We start from the raw sequence: 11453 nt of genomic DNA on the forward strand, positions 1-11453 counted from the left end.
TAATACCCTGCATGATAATCACCTACGTGACTATTCACAACGCTAGTCAGGGTGCCTAGATTCAATCTAGGCACCCCGACTTATATTTGTTTTTAAATTTTTTAAAAATCAATATTTTCTCAAATGTAAATTCTAAATATATAACTATAATCTATAAACGCTTAAAGACTATAATCTAATTGAAAAATCTAACTCTAGAGCTAAATTTTTTTTAAAAAATTATATATATATTGCACAACCAAGCATATGCTGTGGTGGCATAATCCCGAACACTGATCATCATCACACACACATTTTGATTAATAATGTGCAGATGACCACCTCAACAAGTGTTTATTACCATTACTTAATTCCTTAAATCCTGAAGGCAAAAGTTTATGGGTGCACTGTGTGTGGTAGTTGCAAGTATCGCTCACAGTTGCCATCCAGATATAAAGGGATCAATATGCAAATAACCTTAATTATTTAATCATTATTATTAATTATTTTGCTGGCGGCGTTATAGGCGGAGCCCAATCATTGCTCTTCCGTCACCATGCCTCCTTCCGCTAGATTTCTCGCCCCCGGCGTCGAGCGGCCTCCGCCGCCGCTGATCCCTTCTCCGGGGCAGACCACCAACATCGACTTGGTGGTTATCCTGGTCTCCTTGCTCTGTGCCATGGTCAGCGTCGCCGGCCTCACCCTCGTCGTCCGCTGCTTCTGCTCAGGCCGCTTCCCTCTTCAAGCGGCGGCGCCTGGCAAGGGCCTCGAGAAGGAAGCCCTGCGGCGGCTGCCCAAGGTCTCGTACGGCTGCGGCGAGGGCGAGGGAGACGGACCGGCAGCGGAGTGTCCCATCTGCCTGGCGGAGTTCGAGGAAGGGGACCAGCTCCGAGTGCTCCCGCAGTGCGGCCACGGCTTCCACGTCGGCTGCGTCGACGCCTGGCTCCGCCACCACTCCAGCTGCCCCTCTTGCCGCCGCCTCCTCGTCCTCCCCCTGCCTCCCTCCCGCTGCCAGGGCTGCGGCGAGGCTTCCATCGACGCGGCCGAGCCAACGCCGTCGGCCCCCACTGGCGCTCTCAGACCCTGAATCCAACCAACTTACTTGCTTCAGCTGGTCTTCTCTGTTCCTATTTCTCACTACATGCGACTTTTCTTTTTTCTTCAGATGATTTCTTCTAGTGGAGGCTTCATATTCGTAAACCATTAAATGAACTTAAACTACAAACTTAAGGCAAACCTTCATGCATCAGGATAAACCTTTTACTACTCAAAGTTTTGATGAGGCTTCTGTAAAACCTCTGTTAAGGAGTTCATTTCGCTTTGCATCATGCATCCATGCATAATCTACGAATCACTGAACAAAAAGTGGAATAATGGGCTCGATACATATCATCACAAGTCTTCTATGGTTGAACACTTCATTTATGGGATGTATCTGTTAGATTAAGCAGTATCTGTTGACCAGGAGCAATTGGGATTGGACAGGGTTGGTGCCTTTAATCTGGTGGGAAAAGATGGGACAGTTGGTTCAACTACCGGCATTCTGTGTCTTTGCAGGAGAAAACTCGACTAACATAACGAATGAAGGATCTTTAGCACCAGTTTAGGGAAATAGGCTTTAATTCCTTGTGTGTCTGTGAAAAGACAGAGTTACATAGGAGAGGAAAAAGAAGCAGGGAATTGCTACGGACAGCATGATTTTGGAGTTGGACAGCCATGAATGTTAATCTTAACGGCTGGTTGCTGATGGATCCATACTGCTATCATAATCTTGTCCGTTCTGACAATTATTGGAATTCAAATTCTGTGTTGGATCCTCTTATATGAAGTCTTCGGTGGTGATTTCAGAATGGCTCCATATTATCTGAAAGAAAATAAATTACGGAGGACATTTACTCTAGCGTAATAGTTTTTTATATGGGAAAATTAAATACTCAATAAGATATTTTGTATCCGTTAAGAGTGACTCCAAATCTATTAGAGTAATTACTCATGCCGATATCAACTGTGTCAACCCGTGAAAATACAATTTTATAATTGTAGGAGCTATTATCTCATGCTACTACAATTTCATACTAATTAACATTGATAAAAAATAAACTATCTATGTTGTAGCAGTTATAATTCATAATTACTATAATATGACATGAACTTGAGTTTATCAATGTTAATCAGAGATGAAGTGTTTATGTTACAAGAGCTATAAATTGTAACTGCCAAAATAAAGTATTATTAGTGTTGATCAAAGTTGAAGTGCTGCTATAGCATAATTTTGATAAGAAATGAAATGCTAGTAGTTATGAACTATAACTATCATAATACAATTTATTAGTGTTAATCAAAGTTAAAGGGATTTTTGTTGTAGGAACAACGAGTTTATAGTTACTACAATAACATAGAAAATAAGAATAATTTTGGAAAGTAAAATGTGTAGAGGTGGGGTGAGGGTAAGGTGAGGCGTGCTTTTAAGGAATAAAAAATAAAAAATGAGCATCCATGATTGCAATAAAAAAGGACTTTTTTAAAAAAAAAATTACCCAAATAATTATGTATTGAGAGAGAGACGAGAGAATGGTCAAGGGTATCTAAAGGAATCGTGTTGATTTGGAAGACTAATCGTACAACTCCAAAAAAAGGTTTAATTAGGCATTATGGATTCATGTATACTTTCGCATATTTGTTGATCGATTTCTAATGGTTATACATGAAAGAACTAAGGTTTCCTATGTGATGATTTTTGGAAAAAGGGTAATCTTGTTCTTGTTCTAATATTCCCATCATGTTTACTTATCTCTTCCATCATGATTTGCTTTCTTTAACTTTTTTTTAGCTAGCACTAAGTATTAATCATCTCTTCGAGGATACTAATCTTAGCTAGATTCAATCCCATAGAAATTTCTCATTGATTGTTAAGGTAAATTTAGAAATATTCGGGATGATTTTTTGGGAGTGAAGTCTTTGAAAAGGCTACATGAATGATGAGAGAAGGCCAACTTGTGTGAGTTTTAGTTTTCTAATTTACCTCTCTATATATGTTCACGGAGTTGACCATGTGGAGCGTCCGGGTCAACGTACAATCTTTTACCACATTGTGTGAGTTTTGTTTCACATGAAAATATGCGGTGAAAGGAAATATGAATGACAACTACCTAAAAAGATCTTTTTTATTTTTTATTTGTACCATGAAGAGCTTTTTCTTTTCAAAAATTATTGAAAAAAATAAAGAAAAATGTATTTTATGATTATACAAAACTATACAACGACCATAACGATCAAGTTTTTATGGTACTAGGTGGCCAATTATATAGAGCCTCCTACATGATCTCCTAAACATTTTTGATTTCCTTCTTCATTGACGTGAGAATTTGTTATGGCCCAGTATAACCTAATTAGAATATTTATTTAGTCATTTAAGTATCATTTTAAATATATCACAAAATTTTCCCTAAATAGATACCATCTTAATTTTTTATTTTTTGTAATGTTCTCAGTTTTATATCTTCTTCTCTGCAAATTCTCGTCTATTACTTGAATGCTTGATTCATAGGATTATATATAACTTTGATTTTTAAAATTATATAACTTAATTAAATATCAAATTATATAAGTCATCCCATATTTTGGAGTAATAAAATTTGATCTCACTTATAAAATTTAGAATTTGGTTAAATCTATTAAATTGAATCATCAATAATCGATTAATAAGTTATGATAAGTGGATTGCTAGTCTAGATTTGTGAGTCAGTTCAAAGGAATATGTAAATGAGTGGCACAGTCAATTGTTCACGTATCATTCGATTGATAATGCAATATTAGTTGATTGATCGGTAGTCTATTCCATTAATTAATTTTATATCGATTTGATTGGTTTGATTTTTATGATAAATTTAGATTAGCTAATTCGTAAGAACAAAAAAAGAAGAGTATAATTGGCTCTATTTAATTGGTTCGATTTTCAGTGAATCCATAAAGCCCTGATGAATACAATAAGGGCGCTTTTGGTTCAAGGTTATCGCTGATAATCTTGGTAGGTTATCAACAAAAATTTTATTTGGTTTAAGTAATGAGTGATTCCTGATAATGAGTGATTCCCGCCACGTCAGTAATTTGGGAATACAACCAGGAATCAGAAAACCTCGAAAGCCTAAGGTTTTCTACGATTCCGGGGTTATCATATTATTTTTTCCAAAATTACCCACCCACCACAAACCTTGACCGCCCCTTTCCGTGAGAACCCTATCCACGTCCCTTCTCTTCGTCGCTCGATTCCTCTTCTCATATCTGCATCGCAGATGTCGGGCGCCCTCGACATGTCTCTCGAAAACATAATCAAATCAAGCAAGAAGACTGCCGGCGGCGGACGCGGGCGGGGCCGTGAGGCCGGCGGGTCGTCCCGTCGCGCGCCCAACCGAACGGCTAACCGATCCGCCCCTTACTCCTCCGGGAAGGTACGCGCTTTGGGGATTTCCTGCGGCTGCCGAATCTGGGCTTCCTCCCGACCACCCGATCTGATTTGATCTGCGATCCCAGGCTCCCAACTCGGTGTGGCAGCACGACATGTACTCAACGGCGCAAGCAGGCGGTTTTCCTGTTGCGACGGCGAGGGCTTCCTCCATAGATATCGGCACCAAGCTGTATATCTTGAATTTAGAATTCGGAGTGTCAAACGAGGGCATTAAGGTGCTCTTTTTCACTTTTTAGCATTCGATTTGTAGCGGCTTCACTTGGAAATTTTGCATTTGTTGATTTTGTGCAAAGTATTAGTTTTTTTGGCTATCTTGACCCAAGGAGGAAGAGGAAGCGGCCTTGTGGAGCGAGGCTAATGGAGTGAGGCCTGCAGCATTTAGAACTTCCATGGCATCACTCTCATGATTGGAGTTCGGAAACAACGGCAGGGAGAAGAGAAGTCACGGGAGAGAAGAGATAAAAAGGTTTTCATTCAATTAAATTAATTCAAAAAGTTAAAGGGTAAATTAGTAAATATAAAACTAAGTAATTGCATAATCTCAGTTGAACCAAACACCTAATAAGTTATGTTGAATTCTTCATAATCTTGGTTATGTGATTATCTGGTAATCACATAACTAAGATTATAGATGATGACTTGAACCAAATACACCCTAAGGGATATGAATATCATATTAGGTAAAAGTCATTCCGTCCTATTTTTATTCCAAAAATAATATTGTGATTAAAATTATTATACATAAAATATTGCTATACTAAAAATGGTCATTTCAACTTAGTTTAATTTGCTTTAATTTAGTCAAAATTATTTTTAAATATTAATATTGTAATGATTTTAATTAAAATTACTATAATATTGAATAGTTTGAACAAAATTACTTGAATCACTTTAATTAAAATAAATAAATATAATATAATATTATTGTAATGATTTTATCTTAAGAACGATTTTCGGATTGGATAAACTTTACTAAAAAATAAATAAAAAGTTTCAATTATTTCGTTTTCCCTGCACAAATCAAACGCCCCCAAGTCAAATAATTTTATGACTCCCAAGTCAACTCTGCCAGCTGCACCAACTCAGCATCTGGGCAAGTTACAAAGCGAAGTGTTCTATACGCACAGCTTATCCCGTTGACGTTGACTTTATGCAATTCAATCAGCATCTAGGGGCAAGTGTTCTATATCTACATACCTAACTCCGTTGACTTTGACTTTTCTGGCATTCTTATTTTCATAAGCAACAATCCGATTGCTTCTTCTTCCATTAACAATTCCAAGTCGAGGAGAGAAGGGGAATTGAGGATCGATCATGGGGAGATTGGGCTACGATGCCAGAGTCAACCACTTCAGCCACCCTCACCCTTTGGAGCTCACCTCGCCGGACCACCGCTCGACGTCCCCGCCGCCGACCTGTGCTGGTTGTGCCCTCCCGGCCTCCGCCGGCGCCTACTACTCCTGCAAGGCCTGCGCCTACGCGCTCCACGTGCCGTGCGCCCAGATGCCGCCGCGCATCCGCCACCCGGCGCACCCGCACCACTCCCTCACCCTCCTCGCCGCCGCCTTCTTCGACTGCGCCGCCTGCGGCCAGCTCGGCGCCGCCGGCTTTTCCTACCGCTGCGCCCCCTGCGGCGTCGACTTCCACGCCCGCTGCGCCTCCATGCCGCTCTCCGTTGAGCACGCGGCCCACGACCACCCGCTCACCCTCGTCTTCTCCGCCCCCTACGAGGATGGCGGCGGCTTCTCCTGCGACGCCTGCGGGGGCGTAGGCGGCAACCACTGGCTCTACCGCTGCGCCATGTGCGAGTTCGACGCCCACGTCGGGTGCGCGACCGCCGATCCCGCGCCGCCCCAGTCGCCAACCCGACTGGCCCCGCGGCGACCACCAGGAAGAGGAGCACTGCCGGCGGCCAGAGGGATGGGTGGAAACAGGGGAGGTTGGCAAGGCCGGCCGGTGGGTGGCATGGTGCAACAGCCACTGGGATTAGCAATGGGCAGTCTGGGGGGGCTTGGAAGAAGCGTGATGAACCAGATGGTGCGAGGATTCGTCAACGGCGCGGCGAACCAGGTGGTGCAGGGCATAGTCGGAGCCGGCGACGACGGAAGCTCAACGATGGACATGGAATACGGCATTGAAGCTGATTCATTTGGTGACTCAGTTGAGCAGTGAAGAGAAGGAACTTGTTCCCTTCAATCTCGAGAGGTTTGTTATCTTTTACTCATGTAAGCAGCAAAGTCGAGCAAAGATTAATTGTGTTTAAGCTTATTGATTATAAATTTTATCAAGTTTAATGCTTGATGGCATCTCATCGAGATTGAAGCTCTCTATGACTTAAGCTTGATCCATTAGCTCATCAACCAACCTAACCTTTTGTAGCAGATTACGTTCATCCATGTTCGTACCTAGATAATGCAAAGGAAGCGACCTTTAAGTAGTTAGAGGATAAAAAAGATCTTGACTCCTTACCCATTATAATAAAGCTATCACACTTTAGTCAACTGAACACCCATAAACTCACCAACCAATCTTGAGCTATCCCATATTTTATAGGCAACTTCATTTATTACACACAAATCACTCACTTAACACAATTACCAAAAATCAAACTTACAATAAAGAAACTAACCATATTTGACAATGAATTTAGGTTAGTAGTTATATATACAAAAAAAGTAAATATAGGAGTTACTCCTATTGAAATTTCATTCGAAATGGCCAAAGACTTTCAACTAGTTAATTCCCCCTTAAAAAAAGAACACATCACACCCCTAATTTTAGGGCTACTTCCTCTCGACCTAAGAAACTTATAAATCCACCATGCTCTCTTTTCTTAGAAGCTCCACTATGATCTTGACATTCATCATATTTATTACACTTGTTCCTATTCCGAGATGCTCTAGGATGACTCGCCGGTGAGATGGCACGTACATTGACCACGGTTGACAAGCAAAGAAAGGATCACCGTCGCTGGGTGTATATGCAAACAAAGATGTTGGGAAGTGACCTGGCGTTTGCACTCTGACGCTCAAGTCAGACATAATAACAGGAAGAGGAATTAAAGAAATAGAGAGTTAGAGATGATCATAACCTTTCCCCCGACATATAGTTTTATACTTTTCTTGGGGACCTTCCATCTTCTCCTATTTAGGAGTATTAATTACTAATAGAAGGTACTTTGCTGGGCTTCTTTATCTTCAATGAAGTCGATATTAATTTAGGAGCATTATTATTGATAGAAAATGTCTTTGTGTTGGCTCTTTTATCTTTAATGGTGGATGTCTTTGTGTTAGCTTCTTTATCTTTAATGGTGTTACAACAAATATAGATGGAATCTCTTTCGTTTTCCCCTCCCTTTGTTGATTTGTTATTGTTTTGTCATAAATATGTGCAATGACTATCTTCAACATCTGTTAATTATTAACACCCCTATCCATTTATCCTCAACCCTCCAATGTTACGGTATATCTGACAATCCCCTTAACCTCCATAGGCAACCCGGATCGATAGAATACTTGGGAAGTTAGCCTCCGTCATCTAAGCTACCTTCATCCCTGTCGGTTGGGTACTTGGACAACTACTGAGACAGTTAGCCGATCAGCCAGGTATTTGGATAGCTAGCCCGGTCGACCGAGTACTTGGGTTGCTACTTGGACATCCAGCCCAAGTTGAGCGATATTTATCCCGGTCTATCTGATAAGCTTTATTCTTATTGTTCTAGTTTTGACTTTTCCATCCACGTAAGCAAAATATCTTGACTTAGAAGGACACGTGGAGGCTCTACCTTTTCCCATATCATAAGCCCTCCCATCGAGTCCAGTCTAAGGAAGCATAAGTTTGACTGACTGGAGAAGAGAGTTTCGTAAGTACCCCGTGCTAGTTTTGATGTGCTCAACCAAATTAGGTTAGGTCTTGTTATATTTGATCCTTGTGTCTAAGTGTGCAAGAGCTTAGGAATACAAGAAGTCGAGCGAAAGATGTAGCTAGCGAAAAGGATGGCACGAGAAAGGAGTCAACGGGCTCAGTGCATCCGAAGGGCGAGGTGCTACGGAAAAATACACTGGCGGACAAGAAGGATGTGTGCGACAGTCTAAGGGATGAGAAGCCAGATAGGAAGGCTGCTTGAAGAGAAGATCGGAGTTAGATTCGGGTAAGCTCAACTCTAGATAGTCGAAGCATCACTGACACGAAGAGATCATCTTATGGGAGCTGATATGTCTTATAGAAGACGCCTTCCATGGCTTAGAAGGTGCCTTCGATGAACAGTGCGAAGGCGCCTTCCCTAGTCATTAGCCGAGGATAAAGTTTTATTCTCGGCAGATAAACTCTATTCGATGGAAGACGCCTTGGACCTCTTTAAAGGCACATTCAAGCTGTGGATAACATTTTCCAGGGACTATAAAAAGACCTATGGATCTTGAAAATATTAAACAACTCTTATATTCATTTCCTAGTATATTTCTGAGCATTCAATGAGTGTAAAAGACTTCTCTGCCTACACGAAGGAGACTTTTTTAGTACTTTCTCTTGTCTTGGATTAATAACCACTTAGGTTGTAAACACGCAACTCTTTAGCCTCTTTTATTTTATTAGTTGTTAAATTATTTTAATTTAATTGTGCTACTAATTTGAGTTGAAAGATCGAGAAGGGTTAGGTTTATTTTTTACAAGCAATTCATCCCTTCTTGCTGGCCTCGCTACGCCAAAAAGTGGTAACAGAGCTAGAACACCTCAGAAGGACTAACTATCAACTGAAGCACCGAAATGATGGCCAGACCGAGCATCTATCCGCAGAAGTTCGAGGGAGAACTCGTAATATGGAAGAAACGCATGGAGATATTCTTTAAAACAAGCTTTGAATTACTTTTAATAATTAAATATGATTTTATAGCTCCCAAGGACCTATAAGGAAGTGAAAAAGAGGAATACCAATAGAAAAAGAAGGAGCAAGTAGACTTCGTAGCAAATGGACGAGCTGAATTTCATCTGCTAAGCATGCTACCTCCGCAGGAAGTTAGCAAAATCGATGCCTACGAATTAGCAAAGAAACTTTGGGATAAGTTCTTGGAGTTACATAAAGGTACGTCTGAAGTCAGGCTCGCTAAACGGAATCTGCTTCGGAACTAATTAACCAATCTCCAACTAAAAAAGGAGAGTCAGTAGCACAACTGCACGCCAAGTTGAAGGAGTTAATCATCAGACTTACGAATCTTGGAGAACAGGTAACTAACTGAGATTATTTAGGGTATGTGTTAAATGTTTTCCCTAGGACACAAGATTGGACGTTTATAGTAGACTCTTATTATATTTCAAAAGATCTAGAGGTAAGTACTTTAGAGAATTTATTTTCCTCTTTAGAACTTCACGAATCTAGATGTGTAAAATTGAAAAAGAGACCTAATCAGAATGTTGCCCTGAAAGTAAGAATCGACGATCCAGACTTTGAAGCATTAATCGACGAAGATGAAACGACCCTAATGGTAAGAAAATTTAGTAAGATTATTAAATCTAATAAATTTTATAAGATGCAGGCTAAGAAACAATCTCGGAGCAAATGGAAAATCATATGCTATAACTGCAATGAAGAAGGGCACGTCAAGGATGATTGCCCAAAACTGAAGACGAAGGAAAAGAAGAAAGTGTTAATCAAATCAAGGCACAGAAACTTAAAATCAACATGGGACGAGTCATCATCGGATTCAAAAGTTGAAGAATACGTCGGACTAGCCCTATTGGCAGAGCACCAAGGAGAAGATGAAAGTAACTTAGAGAAGAGCATTGATGAAGGAGGAGGATCCTTAGAAGAAAGCTGCGATGAAGGAGGAGCTTCAGAACACAAGGTAAGTGAAGTACATGCACTATTTCTCAAGCAATCTTTTGAGTTTATCAAAATGTTATCTAAGAATATAGTACAACTAGAAAAAGCTAATGCTAGGTTAAAATTAAACTTAGCAAATTTATGTCCATTAGATATGTTTGATAATTTAAAAATATAAAATCAAAAATCAAAAGTACAAATAGAAAAATTAAAAAATGACCATGCATATTCAAACAATTTTTAAAAATTAAAATTTAGAAAGTATGGTAATATTAATTGATACATTAGATATCACTAAGGACATATCAGGAAATTTTCTAGGAATTATGAACCATCGAAATTTTCTAGGAATTATGAACATGTATTGGGTTCTAAATCTTTTATAGATTAATTTTTCTTTCAATGTTAAGATAATTGTTTGAGTAATTTTCTTTGTTATATTTTTTACTCAAAATCTTATCTGTGCATTAATTTACTTAGTTTAGTTATTTTTATAAAATTATTTATTTCATTAGTCTTCAGGTCTTAATTTTTTCTAAAAAAAAAAAAATTCTGCAAAATGGAAATATGATCTACAAACAAGTTTTTTTAGAATTTTTTGACTGTTGATTTATTTTCTATAAAATTATTAAGGAAAATTATATTTTGAAGTTTAAAAGTATTTCACAAACTTAGTTTTTGAAAATTTTATTATCATGTGATAAAATATAATACTCTCTATCAAAATAAATATTTTTGTAATTTTCTGACCTATGAATTATTTTCTATGAATTATTAACAAAAAACATATTTTGAAAATTAAAAATAATTTTCAGACTTATCTTTAAAATCTTTTATTTTTTAGAATAAAATATGAGGTCTTCTATCATAACAAAAATTTTCAACATTTTTCAAGTTTATTTGATTTATTATGAATTTTTTTTGTTAAAAGTTAATTTTTAATATTAAAAATTTAGAAAATAGAAATTTAGGAACTTTGATTTTATAGTATTACACAATCTGTTTGTCATATCCAAGAAAACTTAGCAGAATTTTTAGAGTTAAAAAATATTTTTTTGATTAATTTTTGAAAATGAGTTGCTTTAGTAAAATAAATCATTTCTATTAGACTAAATAGTATCTTTTTGTGAAACTTTTTTTATTGGTCTAACTTATTCTGCTTAAATTTGAAAAAAAAAAAATTCAAGATTT

At 38.5% G+C, this 11453-nt stretch overlaps 3 protein-coding genes across 3 annotated transcripts; all 3 read left to right on the forward strand.

Moving 5' to 3' along the window:
- Positions 1-498: 498 nt before the first annotated feature.
- On the forward strand, positions 499-1879 carry LOC121968441 (RING-H2 finger protein ATL80-like). Its single transcript, XM_042518814.1, has one exon. The coding sequence runs from the start codon at positions 536-538 to the stop codon at positions 1064-1066; it is 531 nt and encodes a 176-aa protein (XP_042374748.1). The 5' UTR covers positions 499-535; the 3' UTR covers positions 1067-1879.
- A 2392-nt stretch (positions 1880-4271) lies between these two features.
- On the forward strand, positions 4272-4851 carry LOC122055029 (THO complex subunit 4A-like). The gene is made up of 3 exons (XM_042616428.1): positions 4272-4427; positions 4510-4659; positions 4768-4851. The coding sequence occupies exons 1-3, from the start codon at positions 4272-4274 to the stop codon at positions 4849-4851; spliced, it is 390 nt and encodes a 129-aa protein (XP_042472362.1).
- An 846-nt stretch (positions 4852-5697) lies between these two features.
- Positions 5698-6743, forward strand: LOC121968442. Its single transcript, XM_042518815.1, has one exon. It carries the CDS (start codon positions 5759-5761, stop codon positions 6614-6616), a length of 858 nt encoding a protein of 285 aa, XP_042374749.1. The 5' UTR covers positions 5698-5758; the 3' UTR covers positions 6617-6743.
- The last annotated feature ends 4710 nt before the right edge of the window (positions 6744-11453 follow it).

The sequence above is a fragment of the Zingiber officinale genome, chromosome 3B (assembly GCF_018446385.1).
Source record: "Zingiber officinale cultivar Zhangliang chromosome 3B, Zo_v1.1, whole genome shotgun sequence".
NCBI classification, from domain to species: Eukaryota; Viridiplantae; Streptophyta; class Magnoliopsida; order Zingiberales; family Zingiberaceae; genus Zingiber; species Zingiber officinale.

Bases quoted from the DNA above. Each gene is read 5' to 3' on its own strand.
- LOC121968441 (XM_042518814.1), top strand. From the start codon at position 536: ATGCCTCCTTCCGCTAGATTTCTCGCCCCCGGCGTCGAGCGGCCTCCG.
- LOC122055029 (XM_042616428.1), top strand. From the start codon at position 4,272: ATGTCGGGCGCCCTCGACATGTCTCTCGAAAACATAATCAAATCAAGC. The intron at 4,428-4,509 runs GTACGCGCTTTG...CTGCGATCCCAG, and splicing joins CCCCTTACTCCTCCGGGAAG to GCTCCCAACTCGGTGTGGCA. The intron at 4,660-4,767 runs GTGCTCTTTTTC...TCTTGACCCAAG, and splicing joins TGTCAAACGAGGGCATTAAG to GAGGAAGAGGAAGCGGCCTT.
- LOC121968442 (XM_042518815.1), top strand. From the start codon at position 5,759: ATGGGGAGATTGGGCTACGATGCCAGAGTCAACCACTTCAGCCACCCT.